Here is a 23713-nt window from a genome sequence, read left to right on the forward strand (position 1 = left end):
TTGATATCTCTAGACCATTCGCAATTTCACGCACTTTTATAACCCGATATTTCTAAATAATATCGTGCCCCTTGTTGATTCCCGGCGTGCTTGCACTTTTCGTAAGTAAATCGCGTGGATCATTTTGGACGCTTTCACGGCCATGTTTAAACTCTATTGCTCATTTCTTCACGGAAGAAATTTGACCGTCACCGTACACATTTACAATCCGCGAATGAATTTCGGTCGGTATTAGAACATCTTTTACGAAGAATTTAATCACTGCACGATATTTTATTTGTTCTATTTTCGGCACCACAACTGCTTCCAACGGCTGCCTACAGTTAGCTGTGCTGCCTGGAAAGACTTGAAGTATTACGTGTCGTCTACTAATGCATGTACCAACGTATGTGTAGAAAATGACGTTAGTGCTGCACTCGCTGGGCGAGGCCCAGAACTTTTCTGACGGCACTCGCATTACTGAAAGTACCGAATACTTCACCCGCCACTTTCTCTGTCTTAATTTTATGAGTAGAGCACAGACACTTCCTACCATTACAAGATACGTATTTATCTGAATACTGCTTGTGCATTGGGTATCAGTCTGAAGTTAGTTTTGATATATCCCTGCCTCTCGCCAGTTTTCTCCTCCATTTCGGCGCAACTGCTGGCTTCAATGACAACAATACGCTTTATAAGTTATCTGAATCTGTCCCCGCAACGCAGTAGCCGACGGCCTTCATTTAACGACCGAGAGCAGCGGCGTTTGCGTAGAGTTCTCGGTGCTAACAGACAAGCAACTCTCCCCGAAATAACCGCAGAAATCAGTGTGGGACGTACGACGAACGTATCCGTTGGGACAATGCGGAGAAATGTGGCGCTAGTGGTGCTATGGCTGCAGACGACGAACGTGAGTGTCTTTGCTAACAACACGACATCGCCTGCAACGCCTCTCCTGGGTTCGTGACGATATCGGTTGGACCTAGAAGACTGGAAAACCGTGGCCTGGCCAGATGAGTCCTGATTTCAGTTGGTAAGAGCTGACGGACTGGGTCCCCTGATCCAATTGAAGCGATCATTGCCTGGCAATTGTGTCGATGGAAGTTTTATGAACGACAGTGCGCCATGTCAAAACATTCTGGACATTCGAGCGAACGATTTGACCATCTAGATCGCCCGACACAAATCCCCTCGAACATTTATGGGGCATAATCGAGAAGTCAGTTCATGCACAAAAATCTTGCACTAGCAACACATATGCAATTGTTGTTACTCTTGTCGTAAGTACGAAAACTGGTTTCATGCATCTCTCCCAGCTACTCTACCCTGCGCAAGCCTCTTCATCTCCGAGTAACTTCTGCAACCAACATCCTTCTGAATCTGTTTACTGTGTTCCTCTCTTTGCTGCACATCGTGAGCTTGGACCCTTAACTGTTTGGATTTTGCTTTTTTTATACAGTTTAGTACACCTTCTTCCCGTTTTCATGCTTTTCTGTGTTCAAGTTTTTGACGTGCTCTCCACAAGGCCATTTTACCAGTGAATCTGAGAGGGGTGCGAAGGGGTGTTTCCCTTGTCAGAATATGTCCCACCAATCGATCCCTTCTTACAGTCAGGTTGTGCCACAAATTACTCTTCTCCCAATTCTATCCAGTATCTCCTCAGTTACCTGATCTACCCATCTCATCTTCAGCATTCTTCTGTAACACCACACTTCAAAAGCTTCTATTCTCTTCTTGTCTAAACTGTTTATTGTTCATGTTTCACTTCCTTACAGGGCTACATTTCATACAAGTACTTTCCGAGAAGACTTCCTGACAAATCTATACTTGATGGTAACATTGCTCTTCTTCAGAAACGCTTTCCTTGCCATTGCCAGTCTACATTTTATATCCTCTACTTCGGCCATCAGTAATTTTCCTGCCCAAACAGCTTACTTCCTAATTAATTCTCTCAGCATCACCTGATGTAATTCGACTACATTGCATTATCCTTGTTTTGCTTTTGTTGCTGTTCATCTCATATCTTCCGTTCAAGACCCTGTGCATTCCGTTCAATTGCTCTTCCACATCCTTTGCTGTCTTGACCCGAAGTTTTTATTTCTTCTCCGTCGATTTTAATTCCTACTCCAAGTTTTTCTTTTGTTTCCTTTACTGCTTGCTCAAGGTACAGACCTAATAACATCGGGGACAGACTACAACTCTGTCTCACTACATTCTCAAGCACTGTTTTCCTTTCATGCCCCCTCGGCTCTTAATTGCCACCTGGTATCTGTACAAGTTGTAAATAGCTATTCGCTCCCTATATTTTACCCCTGACACGCTCAGAATGTTAAACAGAGTATTCGAGTCGCAACTATGGACGGCTAAGGAGCCAACATGGTTCAGTATTTCTGTAGGGGACTGGCAACGACTTGCCGAGTCCATGCCACGTCGAGTTGCCGGCCAACGTCCGGTCAAAAGAGGTCCAAGACGCTATTAGAAGGTATCTCACGATTTGTCACCTCAGTGTATGTAAGAATATTCGTTTCTGTGTTATTTCATTCTTACATGTATCTTTTCTGTTAAATACGGTTACTGCTACAGCTACTGTGTCGTTTCATGTTTGTTCTTGTTTCGATACAACAACATGAAACATATCCGACCGTGACTTCTGGATTACGGGTGTCTGACAACTGTCACCGTTAGTGAGCTCTCCACGAAAGCACATCCGGGTAAGGTACACAGGAAATGCTGAGACAATGGAGACCAGTGCTGCTAGTCTTTAGAGCTCTTGCTCATCGGTCGAGTCAGCACTTCGTGAGCTTCCACCAGCTCGTGTACACCATAAATTACGTACTTTAGGAAAGTTGAAGCGTATAAAAGATGACGGAATATGGCAGGAATTCAAACATCAGTGCCGTTCTGAATAATATTCATTGAATATCTAAAGCCACTGCAGTTTGGAAACAATGGTAGAACGCGCGCTGTGTAAGAGGCGGAGCTGCGATATACTGCTGTTGGCTTTCCTCTCTTCTGAACACATACCACCCATAATGAGACGATCACAGTTACCAAACAGAATATGTTCGGATTTAAGTAACACAAACGGGCGTAAAGGTGACGCACCACAATATACAGACTATGAAGCACCTTTCCGAAGGCCTTTGGGTAATATAATGGGTAAGGCATTAATCATTAAGCCAGACGGAGCTCTTTTTCATTACTTTTGCAGTTGAAAGCTACAATGTTTTCGAGGAGATGCCCCTACAGTTGGAAAAGACTGTCCACATTGTTCTGTCATAACGACACCGAAATATTCTAAGGGACTCGAGAACGCTCCCATGGACAGGCAGCACTCTACCGTAGTTCACTGGAGGAAATGTTCCTGCATAAATGAAGGAAGGTAAGAATTCGGTATCTTGTTGACGTTATTTCAGACGAAGCATTAACTCAAAAGCACAGAGGTCGGCCGGAAACTCATGATTTAGGAAAGTTATGGAAAACTTCGATCAGGACGGCTATTTCGAATTTGTATCCGGCTCCTTCCGAATGCAAGTCAAGTGTCTCGACCAGTGCATCGGAAACCTTTTTCTTATTGGGTACCACATTTTTTATTGAGGTTTGGATGGAACTTGTGGGTTCACGATGGGAACGAATACTTCGCAGCTGTTCTCACGCAACGGATTGAAAACAAACCTACGAAGTCCCAACGAAGATGAGAAGCGACGAGTATGAGAAACGAAATGTGCAACAGCTCTGAGGTTTTGTTCCATCCTCAGAAAGACATATTTATTTCCTAATAATAAAAAAATAAATTATACGGCTGCAGAAGCAGTAGAAATTTCTTTCCATGCCACGCAACAAACCAGTCTAACGTGAACACTAACCGTTAGTACTGCTGCGATTGACGTTCATCACTGTTTTGAGGCAAGTACGCTGTACGATGATATTTTAGCTAATTTAGAAGAAAACTAGCATTCTCATTCTATATCTCAAGCGCTGCTGGCACGCTTTTGTTACGTATCTAATACCACAAGTGTGCTGCTTCAAACGTAACTTTCTTGACAATGGCGGCCTACGATTTCATAGGTGACGCCATTTTTTGCGAATCGCAAAATACTACCGATTAAGGTTTCTTTCAAACCTGAATTTGAACGGGATGCCTCGCAGTCGAGCGCTACTACACAAGCGTGCAGTTAGACTCTTAGGCAAGCGCGTTTTCACCACAATGATGACTGTTACAACCGTAAAGATATTGTTGAAGGTGCGTTTTATCCATCTTACGTTGGCATCTGTTTGATTGGAAAATTCAGACCAGCTGGTTCTTTGAAGCTCCATCTTGATTTCGAATAGGAGTAGGTGATAGGCATGAACAAACCTCTATGGATAATTACTCACTATGCTGACAGAGGGGGGAAGGGGTTGGGATCATGATTAAAAATCTGCAGTACACCTCATACGGCACGTCTGAAGACTGCGTGATAAAGCGTAGGTTGGCTAAGTAAAGAAAAGCTACTATCAGACCCAAGGTTAGTTTGGATACCAAAGTTTTTTTGCTAGGTAATGTCATATTGAATGTTATGTGCAAGGGCCTTCCTCCGACCTTCGTTCTGACATACCTAGGCAGTGACAGGGCGACATCAAGTTTACCATTCGTTCTCTACAACGGTGCAACTTGACATTTTTCACATTAACAATAGAAGGGCAGACAAAAATTCTAGGACTGAACGGGCATAGAACCCAAGACCTTTGGAACTGTAGTCTGACTACTGACCCCTCAAGTGAAAATTAACTCACAGTCGAGAGTCTAATAAATCAATGAAAATCTGACCGTAAGACGCAACAAACGCTGCTGTTGACAGAGATAGCACCTGTTAAATTTGAGCGCGAAAAGTTAGCTAAAAAGTATTCTTTTTCACCTAAGCGAATGAAACTTCTCATTAGACCAAATCAACACAACATAAGTAGCAACTGATCGGCTTCTACATTTATATCTTACTAAGGGGTGTGGGTGTGCGCGTCGTTATCTCAAACCCGCAGTCAGTAATTTGTCCACTTGATTAGTAACTTTGCTGTGAATCATAACTGCTAAATACTGGACATCAACAGCCGTGTGCCTAACTTCGAAGACAAGAGGCAATGTAGGTTTAGATAATTTGATATTCAAGTAAGTCCACACACAAATACAGGAGAGTTGGACAAAATAGGGAAACACCAAACACACATTAGTAGTCTTTTGGCACTCTACCAGCAGAATAGTGCAAGTTTAGCAAACGATGACTAAGTGGATAGCGATTACACTCTCTCCATAGCAGACCACAAACGCTCAATGAAACAGATCTGGTAACTATGGTGGCCAGGAAAGGTGCGACATTTCATCTTCCCGCTCATGAAACTAGTCCTAGGCGATGCGAACAGTGACCCTGTCGTCTTGGAACACAGCATCACCATTGGGGAACAAACACTGTACCTTGGTAGGGGTCTGATCACCCAAGACAGGCACATAATCCTTGGCAGTGATGCGGAATTGCCCAGTAGCCATGGATCCCACAGAAAAACACGATATAGCTGGCTAACTAATCACCGAACCCCCCGCCATGTTTTATTCTCGTGACGTTAATTCGGCCAGAAGTTAGAACCTGTAACAAGATTCGTCTGACCAAATGACACTCTTCCAGAGTCCAGATTTCATGGCTTCGGCACCGTGTCTTCCTGTTAGGGACATTTGCATCACTAATGTTCGCTCTGCAGGTCATAGCTTATAGAGCTCCGTTAGTGTTGTTTTGGTGCAGACAGGGTTCGCGAATGCGACATTCAGTTTTGCAGTGACAACTCTCGTCCTTTATTATTCGTCCGTCACGATCACTCAACGCACACCTTCGTCTTTGTTGTGACTTATCGGCTGATGTTTTTTCCGATAGCCCTGCATATTAAAGTCTTCAGTACGGTGCTTCTTGAAACACTTAACACTTCAGCTGCCTTGGTTACAGAAGCACTCACCATACTAACACCACCAATTTGCCCAGATTCGAAATCATGTAATGCAGTCACAACTTTACAGAAGACTGTCCTGATCCCGACTGACAACGTATTGAGGGCACTGCACAGGCGCCGCGCACGGTCAAATACACGAGTGCAACCTGCAGGCTTTGCTGGCAACGCCTTCTACTTTCAAGCATGCATATCTCGCTGTGTTCCCATATTTTCATCCAAAGCTCTATCTCGGATGCAAAGTTACATGCGACAGCGGTAATCATGTTGGTTACGTATTACGCAACAGTGTAAGAACGTGCGAAGCATTAAACAAATTCTGGTCGACTCAGAGCAGGCACGCAAAAATCGAAATTTGCTTAAAAATTTATCAGAAAAAGCCAACCGAAAGGTTTTCTTACATTTTACAGACGTACGGAATTTGTCTGGCTCCAAACAATTAAAAAAAATCGCTTCCTGAAATAAAAACTTTTTGTAGACAATGTAATTACGGACACTTACCAGTGGACGAACATCGTTTGCCACAGTTAGCTCTCGCGTGGTAGCCAGCGGGAAGAAGTAGCCCGCAGCCACTAAGAAAGAGGTGGACTTGTGGTGTGGAACATTTGGCAAGTCTAATCCGTCAATGGGATGATGTAATGATAGATTCGTAACTTGCAACCACTTGTCGCTTTCGCCCCCTCAGTTTAATCATTTATTCCTGTTTCCTGTGGTGCCACAGCTATTCCTACAGATTTAACAGTGCTTTCGTATGTGTCTAATCATGTTTATATAGAAACTGGCGCATATACAATTTTCGCGTGTATACAATTTTCTGTTTTCCACTGTATTCATAGCATTTATCTCTTATTAACCGATAATTGCCTAATACCTAAGTTGGTTTGAGCCCATAATTTCAATTCGTTACACAGAGAAGCGTTCAGATTTTAAGAGATTAGGAAGAAACTTATTTGCAATAAACATTTTTGCTGAGAATGCTTACACAGTTCATTGAGATGAACTGGATATCTTTTCATGTTCCCTTCTCGCCGCTCCTTCGGATCAAGTTCACAGCGTAAGATTTCCTAACATTCCCTTTCACTACACAGCTCGAAACGTATAACTTTTTTTTTTATGACTGACGCCTGCGCCGTAGCTTCTCGTGGTGTAATATCTGGCAATGTGTAAAGCTGGCTACTCATCTCACACGACGGCTGCCTTAGAGCAGTGCAAACATCACACTTCGTCGTCTTTTATGGCCCTTATCTCAGGCACTTTGTCAGGTGCTCTAGTAAAAATGACAGTACGACGGGCAAAAGGTGCCCTAATTTACAAAGTCTTTGACAAATAAGCTATTCTGAATATTACAAGCTTGATAAGTAAAGCTTTATCATTTAGGTAATAAGCCCTTACCTCTGACTCTTCAAATCTGATAATCAACTAGTCTTTCCTATTCGAGCCGCAGCGACAAAAGGCAACGGCAACATCAACCTATAGAAGTTGTGCCGCGTTTAAGTCATGGGTCAACTTTTTTGGAGGTACGAATTTGACTGGCCCTCCTGACCGAGCTATCTGCATTGCATGAATCTGATCTACATTTACATACATATACACAAGGAAGGCACAGCACACTACACTGAATAGAGTACCTCATACCAATATTGGCAATTTTCTGTCCTACACTGTCTCATCAGAAGTATCCAGTACTGAACATTAATCTGGGCTGTGCCCATCACGCGCCTTTTTGACGGCTTTACCTCTGCTGGGGAGGAATGGTAGCCCATTCTTCCTCAAGAGCCGAAACCAGGGAAGGTAGTGATGTTAGACACTGGTGTCTGGTGCGAAGTTTACGTTTTAATTTATTCCAAAGATGTTTCATTGGGTTCAGATCGGGACTGCGGACTGTTCATTTCAGGGATGTTACTGTCCATAAACCATTTCCTCACACATGTTGCTTTACGATAGGACGAATTTTCATGCTGATACAAGCACTAATCGTCTGCGAACTCTTTCTCTACTATAAACAGTTCACAATGCTCAAATGCGTGCACATTCTTCCGGATTTAGCGTTTTCTAAAGCTCATTATTCAAACCACAAGCTAACTACGAGAAACAGTCACATACAGGAACACCACCTCCTCCGTGTCCTACTGTTGCCACTACAGAAGACGGCAGGTAACGTTCTCAAAGCATTCCTCAAACTCAAACCCTTTCATCACATAGCCACATGGTATACCATGCCGGCCGCTGTGGCCGAGCGGTTCTGGGCGCTTCAGTCTGGAACCGCGTGACCGCTACGGTCGCAGGTTCGAATCCTGCCTCGGGCATGGATGTGTGTGATGTCCTTAGGTTAGTTAGGTTTAAGTAGTTCTAAGTTCTAGGGGACCGGTGACCTCATGTTAAGTCCCATAGTGCTCAGAGCCATTTGAACCATTTGGTATACCATGATTCATCACACTGAATCACTCGTTTTCAGTCATCCACTGTCCAGTGGAATCGCTCTTTTACACTACCTCAAGTGTCGCTTATCACTGACTAGAGGAATGTCCGGCTTATGGGTAGCTGCTCTGTGTCCTACGCAACTCCCTACGCACAGTCCCTGCATGAGACACTTTACAACCACCCTCCGTAATTAAATACTATCAGTCACTACATGAGGTCTGCCACGTCTTCGTTCAGACGTAGTTGTTCCTTCGCGTTTCCACCTGAATCAACCGCAACAGTCGATTGGGTCAGCTGTAGGAGGGTCGAAATGTCCGTGAGGGATTTGTTACTTAGGCGACATACAATGACAACCCACGTTCGAAGTCAATGAGCTTTGACCAATTCTGTTGTTACTGCTTCTCTATTTAGAACAGTATACTCCCGCCTCCTTTTACAGTGGCGACTCCGCCTCTCGTGACGTCTGGTCTTCAATTCCGCATCATGTACGTCTGACCGGATACTTTTGGTCAGATAGCATACTTCATTCGCGTAACGCGCGACGGGGAAATTACTATATGGCGCCGTCTACCTAATCTCTGCTATTTTCACTATCCTTATGCGATATTACGATAAAGATAGAACTGTCACGCGGTCTTCCTCTAAACGAAGTACCCTAAATTTGAAAAAGCAATCTTAAAGCGAGAACAACGTCGCCTTTCGTTCAAAGTTTACCATTTACGTTGCCCGAGCATCACTACTAGGTTTCATATGGGTCATACCGACCAGATACGATCCTAGCAGTGGTCACTGAATTCGTTCGATGACTCCTGTCGCATCCATTTGATATGAACATAGAACACTGACGCCTTACCCTAGAGTAGATCACACCAGTATCTGGTACGCGGTGTTCTCTGGAGTCTCTCTGCACTCTCGCTGAACTCTCAAGAAATCGCGATCTTACATTCGCCAGCCCTACTACAGATTTTCCGTGTTCATTCCATTCCATATCGTTTCTTAGCTATAGTTATCCACAAAATGCAACAGGTTCCACAAGTTTAAAACTTATCTGTGCCGGATACTATCTGAACTTTTTCTAGGTTGCGACCATATATTCTCATCCATACACAGCTGTCATTTAGTAGAAGCTATATTTTCTCCACTTTGCATTTTCTTACGCTCACCCCATGAAGATACTTTCTTGCAAACACAGCATTGTCAGCTAATAAATTTAGTCTTCCTGGCCTATACGATAAATCTATCGTGTGTAATAGTAACACTAGCGTTCCTATTAAATTTCCTTGGGGGGGGGGGGGGGGGGGACATTTCGTTTCAGGCGCATGTTTGACTAGTTCCTTTAGCATACGAACAAACATTCGTTTCCTCTGCCTTTAACCAGAGCCCATGCTGTGTAAAACGCTGTTTTCGCAAGAACTATTATCGGCAACTTGTTGCTAGTGATAGTTGCCGTATTATCGGAGGAAGACAGCGACCAGTCGGGAGAGTTCTCCCTGCCCACCAATCACAGAGCTGGCGTCCGCACGTGACGTTCAGTTCTCCCACAAAAGGAGAGACGGAATACACCATATCTGTAAATTTTGTGTCGCCAGAGGAGCGTTTCATCTTCGTCGATAACTGTAAAACGACTCAAAGAAGTTCTCCAACTGTTTCCGATGTCTACAACCTCTTTTGAAGAATATCTAAAGATATAGTTATTAAAAATGATTTTTGCATCGATAGATTCACAACGCATAGTTATGCAAATTCAGCATGGCTTACTAATGATTTTACCGTTCGCGGCTTGTCACCAGTTACCAAATATCACTGGTTGCCGGAAGAGCTCTGCTTCGCTCCCAAGATAAAAGTAATTTCGAAGTGTTATCTGCATTTCATGCACAATTCTGGAAAAGCACCTAATGTAACAATCCCACGAAGCACGTCATACTGCGACAATTCTTCGAATTTTGGGCGACAGGTCTGTTACTTTCGTAATATTACAATTATCATGAAGAATAATTAGTCTAATGACCCTTTGATGTAAGACTAGTACGTGGAAATTTCAAGGTTATTTCACTCGAGTTGTGCCCTAAAATTCGTCTGAGAGACTGAAGTGAGAGAAAAACCCGTAGAATAAAAGAACGTTGGGGGTAGCAGTTACTTTCCTCGAACGACGCCATTGTTCGCACTATTAAAAGTCTGTCGACTTCTCACAGAATACACATCGCGGTGGATGTAAATTCCGTCTCCGTCTGTTCCATGGACTTCAGTGGAAGTTCTTTCAGCTGGCAGTATGTTACCATCGACAACACGTATAACTCGGCTCTACTCTCCTCCTCTTCTTCTTCTTCTTCCTCCTCCTGAAGAGGAGTGTGACAAACTTACTCGCATTCGTAACTTGCAATGATCCACTGTCCTTTAACATTAGCCTATTTGAGTTCCAACCTGCATGCATGCTGCCTGTTAAACTTCCTTGGGGGGACATTTCAGGTTGCATTAAATCCAACTTTAAGAAAAGGAAGGAGAGAAATTTACGAGTGAGAACTAGCAGCCAAAGTAAAGAACGTCGCGGACCCAAAGCTGATTAGACGGAAGCTGTCGCCACGAAAGATGGAGAACGAAGTACACGTTTGTGATCTCTCGCCTTACTGTACAGAATGTTGGAAGGACGGGTAGAACATAATGGGTAATAATTATCCCTGACCATATGGCACGGGTCCTTGCGTGGAATGCAGTGCACAGTTCGATTCAATTGCCAAAATATTTGGGGCAAGTGGCGATGAAATGGTGAACCATTTTTCTACGAAGAAAGCCAGTCGCGATCGCAAAATGAGGAATGGAGCATCAACAGCTCTTCCGCTACCCCGCCCAGAGTCAAGAAGATTGAGTGCGATTTCACTGATGATATTGTGCATTTTGATTACCTAGACGTAGAGTATACTGCGTAAAACACATTCAGATGTTAAGAGTAGTCGCTAACTTCGTGCCCATCGAACTTTAACCATTTTTTTCCATTAGGGCATTGAGGTAATTTTTAGAGGTCAACAATATGCCCTCTCCAGATATTGGAGTCAACTCTATAAGGTATAACACTTCGCCAAACGCGGTCTACGAAGAGCTACGAATTCTGCTGGAAATTGGGGTGAGTGCACAATAATGTGACAATATGGCGAGATTAGAACTGCTTTGGTAGAGTCCTCTGCTGTTAAAAGTCGATTCTACCGTCCAATTTGAGTGTCCTGTTTGAAGATTATTCACGTTTATCTAGCTGGTCGTAGGTTCTAGACTACACTACACGCCAGCGAGTCACAAAATGTAGTTTTACAAAACATTTTGTTTCGTTTAAGTTACGCCAGTAAGTATAAAAAAAATAGAGAAAGCAATGAAGTGATGAAATAAAACCGTTAACGTGATCAGATGTATTTCGTAAGCAAGTACATTGTTGTAGATGCCATCAAATCAAATACTTTTTTTATGTTTGCAGCCTTAGCCCCCACTTCAAGGGGTATTAACGTTAGTTATTCTTTGCTGATACGAGCAGAATTTTCTCAATCGTTCTCATCTTTTTCTGTGTCACAGTTTTCGTTTCATACTATATTATAGTCCGTCCCCGGTAGCTGAGTGGTGCCGGCACGGTAGCTAGCGTGCTAGGTCAGAGGGTTAGCTACCCTCTGTAATAAAAAAACTGAGTGAACGAATCAACAAAGAAACTGAACGGGTGACATCGGACGTCCGACCCGAACAAATTCAACGAACAATATAGAACAAAATGATTTTATATATAAAAAGTGGTCAGCGCGAAAGAATGTCAATCCTAAGAGCCCGGGTTCGATTCCCGGCTGGGTCGGAGATTTTCTCCGCTCAGGGACTGGGTGTCGTGTTTTCCTAATCATCACCTTATCCCCATCGACGCGCAAGTCGCCGAGGTGGCGTCAAATCTAAAGACTTGCACCCGGCGAACGGTCTACCCGACAGGAGGCCCTACTCACACGACGACTACATTGTAGGTCTAAAAACAACTTCTGTACACCTTGGACACGCTGCATTTTATCATACGAGGATGAAGTTTTAGGTTGGGTAAACAAAGCGGTGACACCTATATTCTTACCAATAACATAAAAGTTGTACTTCGCACGTTCAGTTGAATGTTCTTACTGTTAAGATATCATAGTAAACTACCAAAAATAATAATTAGCCGAAAATCGTTTGAGATACATAAGTTATTGTCAAATTTAATTCTTGGGCCACAAAACGTTTTCTAATTCTGAATCAGTCATGCAATTTAAAAAAAATAGCTATTTAATAATATTTGCCTCTTGAAAAAAAAAATTGTGCATGGGCCACGCACAAATTTGTAATTTAAACGTGGAACTGGCTTAACAAAAAAGGCACATTGCGTAAACGTGTGTGGAAACCAATAAAAGGAAATGATCGTGGTCATTTAAGGAAAATTAATCACAATCAGATGACCAAACAGTATCAAAAACCACAATTTACAATAACTTCAGGACAGATGTCAAAAACCTTGACTGCGGTACTTTCAAAGACTTTGGGAGTTGCGCGCGAAGCATCATTGCTCTCGTAAATTTGAACGAAGGTAATACAAAGAAACAGGAAATAAAATGGAACGTGCTTATGAATTTTTTTATGACTAATCTCTCAGAAATTCGACACCCACGGTTCTTCGACGATCACTCTGCAGTATGAGAACTCTACTTTTATGTAAAAAGAAATACCATTTCGCGAGCGCACTTAAAAGTTGACAGGAAAATATATTTTGTGGCGGAGGATGAAGTGATAAGTCACTTTTCCGTCTGTGGAAATCTCAAGCGCGGTCTACCTCGGAAATAATTTAAAAAGTGACGTATTGGCTAATGGAAGGAAAGTGGATGCTAAAAATTGAGAGGAGGAATTGTATTAGAAATTAAGATTCAAGACGACACGATTTATGCAGGTATACTGAGTGATACAAAGTAAGAAAAATGTTGATAAGCAGAGACTGGGAAAAAGTACTGCTGGTACTACGATGCTGATTTTATGGAAATTCAGATTTTTTGTAATGAAAAAATTTCAGAACAGTTACTCAGTTTAATCAGTGGTTTGTGAAGTTGCCTAGTACAGATCAGGTCTTCGCATTTATCTGAGGTGCTCTGCTTCCCTCTCCCCTGCCTCTCCTATTTGCTATATAGCAAAAATCACCTTCAAGATGGACAGAAACTTCTACGTTACAGCGCAGTACCTGACTAAACACTTAGCTATTTTGAAAGTAACTTTTTCCTCAGTAAATAGCAATAAATTCTGGGCACATCAGACATCAATACAATTACTTTTGGATCACACGGCACTTAATGAACTGGGACCTATGCTGCGAGATAACGGAGGTGCAATAGACGATGACGCCAGTAATGGCTTCGGCATTGAGCAAAAGTTTTTGGGGTGACACCCAGGTGGACACACATGGTTCTAATATAGATTGGACAGTCATGGTCAACTTAAGCAAACTAAATTCAGTTGATTGGTAAACATTACGTCTGCCAGTAGCATACACAAATCGCTAATTTTAGTGGTGCAACGGTGCTTTCTGCCAAAGGAATTCTTTAAGATTGGTAATTTTGTCCCATTATATAATAATGAGAACAAATGGTCAGTGTCTTGGCCTAAGGCAAAATTGCAATATCCATTCACAGAACTTTCAAAATCTGGCGATGACTACAGTCGAGAACGAGATGCTTGTAATAAAGAGCAATCTGAGTGTATCATATTTTACTGTTACACGAGTTCGTGCTCCTTCTAAAAACTATTGCGAAGGCGTCAGTGGACGTCCAGCTCTAACTTTCTATTAGCACTATTAGAGATGAAACAAGACCGGACTGTGCTAGGAGTGGCGAAGCAGAACTCCTATACTCTTTTATTAAAAGGAATTCCCTGTGATTGCCTTGAATGGTTTGGTGCGACGATAGAACACAGTGTGTCAATGACTGCGTCATCTCCATCGGCGGAGGTGTGGAAGGCTCTAATGTACCTGTATTACCTTTTATTTGCTGACAGCAATGACCCCTTTCGCAGTACCGCTGGAACAGTAATCAAATTCTCCAGTCACTATAGAAACCATCCCAGTAAGTTCTCTTTGTACACTGTGTACGACGTTGTATAACGAATTACCAACAACAACACTAAACCACCAGAGGCGCCTTGCCAAACTATGCGAGTATCAGAACAAACGACAATTATCTGATGAGCGGTAAAAGTATCAAACGTGCATATCCATAACGTCATAATCAAAATCGTTGGATGCACTACAAGAAGTCTCAATCCGTCAATCTAGATGCCAATGGGTGGCGACTGGTAGTACTTCGCGATTTTTTATTTTTCTTTCCTTTAGCGGTGGATCGTTTCAGTACAGTCATGTACTGCGCTTCGGCATAACAAAGCGAATAATGCGTTAATTAAATTTACAGTAAGATACACTGCACATTTCAGAAAGAAGTCTATCTGAAAGTTCAGACAGGAACATTTGGTGATGATTTAGGACTGAAAGCAGTGCTAGAGAAACTACAATATTACACAATCTAACAGTGTCTTTCATGAATGCTAAGAACTAGCAGATTAATGCCAAAACTTTTTCAGTTGATAGCAGAAAGGGACCAGTAATTCTTTTTTTAAACAAAACTGTATCCAAAGAGAGACTGAAAATTAACCGTTTATATAACTTACCCCACGCACAATTCCGACCAATAGTTTTTTTGACCTTGTCTTATTAACAAAATATAATAGATCAAAATGGACTAATATGTGACGATGACTTTTAATCATTTTCAGAAGTTTTATTAACAATTAATAGCCCCCCCCCAAAAAAAAACAGCTAAGTGTTGCACAGTAAATAAAATCATATGTAAACAAAAAAGTTTCTGCAAGTAGAAAAACCGAGTGCAGTAGCTACCTGAAGTGGGCTTCAAGCAACAGTTCACGCTGAAATTATTGCCGTGCCTTTACATCTGATCTCCTCCCATTATCTTCCAGATTATTCTTAAAAATTTATTGCCTACACCTACTTTACCGATTATTCGCTAATATGTTTTTCCTTCGGCGGCGTCTTCATAGTTAAACAGATCATAACTACTCTTTTCAGTTGCACTAAAAAAGCATGCTAACACAGAATGCAAAAGTTATTCGTTTAGTTAATACACTAAAATCTCCTACAACCATTAGCAAGAAAGTGAATTTTGCTATTTAAGCAACAGTGATTTCATACGACGAGAGTTCAAAATTTTTTAGCTGAATCAGCACATTCCTACGGGGAAACATGTTGAGATTATGAAAAATAAAAAAGTAATTAGGTTTGACTATTAAAATTATGTGATTATACAATAATGATCTACATATGGACAGCATTTTTCGGTCATATCCTAAGAAAGCTTTAGAATTTTGGTATGCAAAACCTGTTTTGTTTTCCAGCATTAAAATGGTTATGTATCAAAGAACACAACTTAACTTGAAGCTATAGCCCAACCAACTTGGGAGAATACAGAACTGCTTGATATTGAGAACTGTTTTCATATAATTGTCTTTACGATACAGAAATATTCTGCGGCTGCCAAAACAAAACCTTTCACATTCTTTCTTCCTTTATACATACTGAAATACACACACGTTAACTATTTCGTCCGTACGTGCAGACGACATTAGTCGTCTCCATAACAACATGATTTCGATGATATATAGCTTTTTCATGAGGTAAGCAACGTCTGAAACGAAACAGTTTTCATCGTTCCTTGCAAACGGATATATAATTTCTTCGACACAAACCACAGAAAGAATAAGTTTAACATTTCTACTGATTAATCGAAAGTTTGTGAAATTAAAATGGTCTTACCTCTTTCTCTTTATTACGCATAACTGCAATTAGATGTTTTGTACTCAAGCGGCGCGGGGGAGGTTTGTATACAAACAACCTGTAACGCACCGCTTTCCGCCCTTCACTGGTGCTACTTTGGCTTTAGCGCGCAGTACATATCACCGACTAACAAAAATTTAGCAGAAACCAAGTTTATCACTGAAGTTCTGAGATATCGATACTTGGTATCGATACTGAATCGCTACTCTTTTTATCGCTGTTGCTTAGCAGTAAAATGGTGTTTTTCGATAGAAAAAAATAAATTTGTATCAACAAGTATAGCAAATAATCATACAAATTAGCGATTTAGTATTATGTTTTAGTCGTTTAAATGGTCGATGAAAGCTCAAAATTTTTATGACAAACTAAGTTAAAGCGTATAAGCAGACGGAAAGAGCAATAAAAAAAGTTACAATTTACTTATTCTTGGAAGTAGCCATAAAATTAGACCCAAAGTTGTACCATGATATCGATACAGTATATTAATAAAGACTGTTTCGATGTCAGTACTGGAGACCCTCTGATACTTTCGCTAGCATGTGCTGCCACTGGCGGTAACTTTCGATACTATTCAATTCAGTCTGTCTTCTGCTAACAGCAGGGGCCAGCGCTAAGGGGCGAGGCTTGGGTGCTTGGTTGGTGGTTGGAAAACGTATTTAATTCTGTAAGAGAAGTGATAACATCAGCAGCAGCACCATGGATCCCGAAGCATTCCTAGACTTAGCAAATCAAGTTGTGAAACTGAAAATGTTCCCGTATTTTGATATAGCACACTCCGTGCTGTGTGCACTTCACGTCAGAGAAGACTTGGGACCAGGTAAGAGAATTTAATCATTGTTTACGTTTAATATCATGTGAATGACAGATTCTTAATTATTGAACCAGACCATTCTGCCCTGGTGAAGTTTCACTCAGAAATGCTACTTTTATTTATATTTGAGTCATCCATTCGGATACAACAAACACAACATCGGGCAACGTGGAGTTTTGAGCTTAGTAGTATTGATTTTTCTGCTTGGTTGCTCATTGACTTTGTTACATTGTCTTTGACGGAATTGCCCTTCCATACTGTTCACCGTGCTGCCTTTATGAAATACAGTGGAAAAAACTCCTGTAGCGAATTCGAACGTACACGAAACGTAACCGTGTTTGTGATTTGTTTAATTTTTATCTGTTTTTGTAGACACGGATATAGAAATCTAAAGAGACCATTTTAGCACAGAAATACCACTTACATTCTTTTGTACGACAGCGATGTAAATAGAACACCGCATCCTTGTAGTGTTAAGAGCAGCTGCTGCCTTGGGTAAACCCAAAATAATTCCTTCTATTGTATTAAGGGACACTGAAAAAAGGCATATCAAATGATAATGTATTCTGTTAGAAGATGGCGTTGCTACGAACGCATTCTTTTACTAGACATCTGGCGGTCGTCCTACGGAGCGATTTTTATTTCTGTTACCGGCGTGGCTGGGCGTAGAAAGGGCGGTCTCGAGATATTTTTGATCGTGTCCCCAGGTCGCAACAGCTCATGGGAGATGGCGTTGCCTCGTACTGAGTAGTAACATGCAAAACACACGCCTGATTTAAAGTTCAGTATCGTGCAATTTGGCAAATATTTCAGTTTTGCTGTACATACACGATAGACTCGTATGGTATAAGATTCGACATGCAGTAGTGACCGATTACTTTACTTATCACTGCTGGAACAGGGACGATTTTCGTGCTCAAATAATATTTATAGTCAATCACACAAAAATCAGCTGTGAAGTATTTGTGCACCAGTATAAATATCAACTTTTTTTAAACATTTAACAGCAATCGATTAGTCAACATTTATGAAGGAAACTTAACATGAGATAAATACTCATAAAAAAACTTCATCTTATAGCGCTTCCGAAATTTGATTAACCTAATGCACGTTAATAAAACGCAGCTTAACATTTACGACAAAAAGAAGTACGGCAATTTTAGAAACGTAATGTATCTGAAAGATAATTGACATGTCAGTCTATTTATTCGACAAGTCTCAAAGTTAAATATATTTGAAATTTAAAATGTAGGGCCTGTGGATTGAGTGTTCGAGGGCAGTAAGTAACGGAAAAAATAATCAACTCTTGAACTCTATCCTGGTATTAGTACACTTCTGCGCATGCCTTGCAATGTGGTTTGTTTGTACGATTTATGTTAGTAGTGTTACTTTCAGCGACGTGCAATCCGTAGATGTTTAATAATCAAGATTTGGAGGTGTAGATTCGTGTTAGGGGGTTATCAGATCGTTTTTAAAATACACTGCGACAGAATCTCCTGTTTACTGAAAATCGAATGCGAAACTGGAGATATGTTTATGTTCTGGTAGGAAACAAGAAACCGTTCATGAGTGGAGTTGACGCTGCCTACAACAGATATTAAGCCAACAATTAATCATCTCCAGAGCAGAACATTGTGAACGAACTTTTCAGCCAAATCTTTTGCGTTATTGGAATTTACCAAAGGGAAAACTGCTACCAGTAAGAAGCAGACAGCGCAATACTTTCCTTCAAAATCCAAACCAAAGTTATCCCACTCTCTCTCTCTCTCTCTCTCTCTCTCTCTGTGTGTGTGTGTGGTTTTTTTTTTTTTTTTTTAAGAAATAGACAGATACATTCAACAGAGTGAATGAGAAAGGAAATGTTTGTAATTTGTTAGAATGAATTATTTACCTCTCAACCAGGTTGCTTTATAAGACGAACATTTTTGTTAAGATACTTATCTAATTTGTTTCTTATTTTTCAAACTGTTTTTTCAGAAGATCACCTAGAATGTGTGAACTATTTTCTGCCTCTTGATCATTTAGAATTCACTGTAAAGTTCTAAGCAAGTGAGCTTGTGAGGAAAGCGTTAGACAGTTTTGGATATGCAGCAATACTTACCGGGATTTGCGACTTTATCGGGAAATTTAGTAAGATTTAAATATTTCCCTTTCAAAGCACGTTGGTCGACGAAGGGTAAGACGGACAGATTTGTACTGGTGTTTCAAATTCGTGGTCAGCGTGAGGAGGAGGACAAGTTTCAGCCGAATGACATTTTTTCGAGCTTACGAGGTGGTAAAGACTCGTGTTTAAGGTGGGACAAATACTCCGCCCACTCAGATGTGGGTTTTCCCTGATTTCCGTAATTCACTTAAGGTTAATGCCTTTGAAAGGACACGGCAAATTTTCCCTCTCCGAGCTTGTGTTCCTTCGAATGAGCTCGTCGATCACAGCACATCAAACCCAAATCGACCGTCTCGAGATTATGCTTCAGCTACAGTCAATTTCAAGTAGTAATTGTTTTTGGTACAGCTCGATAAACCTGTATTCAATTGGCGAAGCACATATTACAGAGTGAAAGCTAATTATGGTATCAAAAAAGGCAATTCCTTACCGCCCATCATTCCGTCGTGTACCTTTGTTAATAGATTATCAACAACTGAATTTACTACATTAACGTCTTCCTCCTTACCCGTTTGAATTATATCAACCAGATTAAAAACCATTTTAAAATTGATAATAAGCCACGGCTGCAAAATACTAACATTAATTCTTTGCAGACGAAACATCCTGGCAGATTAAAACTGTGTGCCCACCGAGACTCGAACTCGGGACCTTTGCCTTTCGCGGGCAAGTGCTCTACCATCAGAGCTACCGAAGCATGACTCACGCCCGGTACTCACAGGCAAAGGTCCCGAGTTCGAGTCTCGGTCGGGCGCACAGATTTAATCTGCCAGGAAGTCTCATATCAGCGCACACTCCGCTGCAGAGTGAAAATCTCATTCTTTACAGACGAATGGAAAAACTGGTAGAAGCTGGCCTCGGGGAAGATCAGTTTGGATTCCGTAGAAATGTTGGAACGCGTGAGGCAATACTGACCCTACGACTTATCCTAGAAAATAGATTAAGGAAAGGCAAACCAACGTTTCTAGCATTTGTAGCTTAGAGAAAGCTTTTAACAATGTTGACTGGAATACTCTTTTTCAAATTCTGAAAGTGGCAGGGGTAAAATACAGCGAGCGAAAGGCTATTTACAATTTGTACAGAAACCAGATGCAGTTATAAGAGTCCAGGGGTATGAAAGGGAAGCAGTGGCTGGGAAGAGAGTGAGACAGGGTTGTAGCTTATCACCGATGTTACTCAATCTGTATATTGACCAAGCAATAAAGGAAACAAAAGAAAAATTCAGAGTAGGAATTAAAATCCATGGAGAAGAAATAAAAACCTTGAGATTCGCCGATGAGATTGTAATTCTGTCAGAGACAGCAAAGGACCTGGAAGAGCAGTTGAACGGAATGGACAGTGCCTTGAAAGGAGGATATAAGATGGACATCAACAAAAGCAAAACGAGGATAACGGAATGTAGTCGAATTAAGTCGGGTGATGCTGTGGGAATTAGATTACGAATTGATACGCTTAAAGTAGTAAATGAGTTTTGCTATTTGGGGCGCAAAATAACTAATGATGGTCGAAGTAGAGACTGGCTATGGCAAGGAAAGCGTTTCTGAAGAAGAGAAATTTGTTAACATCGAGTATAGATTTGTCAGGAAGTCTTTTCTGAAAGTAATTGTATGGAGTGTAGCCATGTGTAGAAGTGAAACGTGGGCGATAAATAGTTTAGACAAAAAGAGAATAGAAGCTTTCGAAATGTGGTGCTACAGAAGGATGCTGAAAAATAGATGGGTAGGTCACATAACTATTGCGGAGGTACTTAATAGAATTGGGGAGAAGAGGAATTTGTGGCACAACTTGACTAGAAGAAGGGATCGATTGGTAGGACATATTCTCAGGCATCAAGGGATCACCAATTTAGTATTGGAGGGCAGCGCGGAGGGTAAAAATCGTAGAGGGTGACCAAGAGATGAATACACTAAACAGATTCAGTAGGTACTAGGAGATGAAGAAGCTTGCACAGGATAGAGTAGCATGGAGAGCTTCATCAAACCAGTCTCTGGACTGAAGACCGCAACAACTACAATTGATACTTGTAATTTGTGGCATTTTGATCTACAGATTCACGGCGTCTCCATTTCACACAAGAGGTTGAACATTTTGGGGTTCTCGACTGCTGTTGTGTGTTTGCAGTTTGGCACTATATAGGCTATCACTATTCTTGGCAGATTTTAAAAGAAATAATGAAAATATATGTCTGTAAATTGAAACTCAGGTTAAAGTTTCAATTAAGAGTCGTTGTTCCCACATCCATATGCATAATATCAATCAACATCAGAGATTGAATCACTTTCCTTCGGTCAGTAAAAGAACTAGTCATAACCATTAATCGAAGACAAAATTTATGCCTCAACAGTTTCCTTACAGCATAAAAACAGGGACAGTCGTCAAAAAGAGGTCATAGAGCGTCTACATAAGCTGTGAACGGTTCAGTAAGGCTACAAACCACTCTGAGACATGTATTGGATTTTTTTTTTTATTGTATGCGGCACATTATCGTTACTGTCTCCGATTATGTATATTTCAAGAGCGGTGATATTTGCAGCAGCACTCGCTGCTGTTTTTGACGTTACATATGTATAACTGAAATAATTACTGGCGAATGTTTTTGTTGTTTCCCAGTGGTGACTGTTGATTGTTGATGTTCACAACCAAGCGGTGGAGGTGGTAAGCATCGTCTTCGTTCTTTTTTTATCTCCAGTCTCATGATTCACGTCCCAGGGCTGTTGTCGAATGATGTAATTCACAAAGGTCCATATACATTTCTTGAACTACAGATCTCGCAAGCATTTTGGGAAGTGAGAGAGAAGCATACTAAAATAAACCAAAATACTATATCTACTACCACTACCTTACGGAGGGTAGACCTGTCGTCTGCGCCTGTACTGCGTTATTAATCGTAACACGACATTCTAAACATGTCATATCCTTAGGCATTATTACTTTTCCATATTTTCCACTATGTTTTCAGCTGTTGTAAGTGCGATGTCTACGAAAGGCATCAAGGTTTAGCAACACAATATAGACCAGGATTAACGTGTTCAATCAGTTTAATTGCGTATATAGTCAAGAATATTTAAATGTACCAAACTATATAAAAGATCGTAAATAAAGAGGTATTTTTCTTGTATTTGGCTTCCGGAGTTTATAATCTATTTGGGCATCTAGAACACCTGTTTACGTAGTACACATAACTGAACAGAGAAAATACATAAATGACTGAACAGAGAAAATACATAAATGCGTATTTACAGATCTGTAAGGTTAGGTACTCAGAAATTTTTTTTTTCACAACAAATTATTATTGGATCCAGGAACAATAAAAGGACTCTTTCTATGCACCCCTCGATGCTCAGTCACCAGAAGAAACAATCGTTGATACTTCCGGCAAAGGCTGACCATTTTACTATGGGGGAGAGGGGGGGGGGGGGGGTGTTGTTATGTCAGTGTGATTATTTTCCGTCTGGGACATGCAGGACCTAGGACGGTGACATCCAGACAAACTTCTTTTGGCTGAAAGCCGAACGCATTCTCCGCGCTATTACGCCCAAACACATCCGCGACCAGCTGAGAAACGCAGTAACCGACGAGTCCGCTCATCGCCGTTAACATGAGGCCGAAGTTCTCCCATGCTGATAGACGACATCCCGTCGCCTTTGAACCAAATGGCTCGATTTGCAGAGGACGCTGTCAATCATGCGACTACTTAACGGGTAACAGATCTGAGATAAAACTCCGCTCAGATAAACATGATGCAGATTGTCGAGAGAATAGCGCTACTTGAAACTCTTGTTAAAAATCGTAACAGATCGCTGTTCTACAAATTTCTCTCTGAACTAAATAGTGATGACGGCAGAAAAACGTACCAGTATACGTTTCATCATGCCCTGACCCCACAGTGGACATCAAAAAAAATAAAGTGAAATTGCAACTAACATATGTGGATGAGTAACGGTATGCTCTCATCCGTTACAGAGCGGTCCTTCCTCCACCAAGTAAGATTGTCCACACTTCTCTCAAGGCGAATGCTGATATGGTTCCTTTCGAAAGGATACGCAAAATTCCCTTTCCAGTGCTTTACCAACCCATCTATGCATCATCTCGAACAACCTTATTGTTGGCTGGGCATTAGATCTTAACTTTCTTTTTCAGTTTGTGGAAGTTGACATTAACAAGGAATAGGACAATGCGCAAACCAAAATTCCAACTTAGTGACACATGGGCAGATATATGACAGAATAGTTGGCTGGAATCTCATAATCCCAGAACATATTTGCCGTCACCAGTTTTAGTTTATACTGGAGCATACCTGTAATGAAGCCCATCAAAACTAATTATTGCTGCATTTTCTGTCTCTCAAGACTTGACGCAAACTCTGTCCTCCATTATGTTTTATTATGTCTGCAACATAGGGGCTCAGTTTCCCCAGAAATTTACTAAAATAAATGATAAACAATTTCTAATTACATTCTTCTATGACTTGATCAAGCAGTTGTTTGTTCTTTACTGT

At 41.2% G+C, this 23713-nt stretch overlaps 2 protein-coding genes across 4 annotated transcripts in view; one reads left to right on the forward strand and one right to left on the reverse strand.

The window, feature by feature from the left end:
* The window catches only part of LOC124612298 (endoplasmic reticulum metallopeptidase 1-like), a 474311-nt gene that overhangs the window by 288070 nt on the left and 162528 nt on the right, over positions 1-23713 (reverse strand). The window contains exon 1 of one of the 3 annotated variants that reach the window (XM_047140408.1): positions 16220-16354. The exons of 1 other annotated variant lie outside the window; for it this stretch is intronic. In XM_047140408.1, the coding sequence (XP_046996364.1) occupies positions 16220-16240 (21 nt within the window). In that variant the 5' untranslated portion in view covers positions 16241-16354. Of the gene's footprint in view, positions 1-16219; positions 16355-23713 lie in introns of those variants that run through there. One more of the 3 variants, XM_047140410.1, reaches the window with a different exon arrangement.
* The window catches only part of LOC124612300 (trimeric intracellular cation channel type 1B.1), a 57069-nt gene continuing 50166 nt past the window's right edge, over positions 16811-23713 (forward strand). The window contains exon 1 of the mRNA XM_047140413.1: positions 16811-17057. Within this exon, the coding sequence (XP_046996369.1) occupies positions 16937-17057 (121 nt within the window). The 5' untranslated portion in view covers positions 16811-16936. The remainder of the gene's footprint in view (positions 17058-23713) is intronic.

This window comes from Schistocerca americana, chromosome 4 (genome assembly GCF_021461395.2).
Source record: "Schistocerca americana isolate TAMUIC-IGC-003095 chromosome 4, iqSchAmer2.1, whole genome shotgun sequence".
NCBI lineage: Eukaryota > Metazoa > Arthropoda > Insecta > Orthoptera > Acrididae > Schistocerca > Schistocerca americana.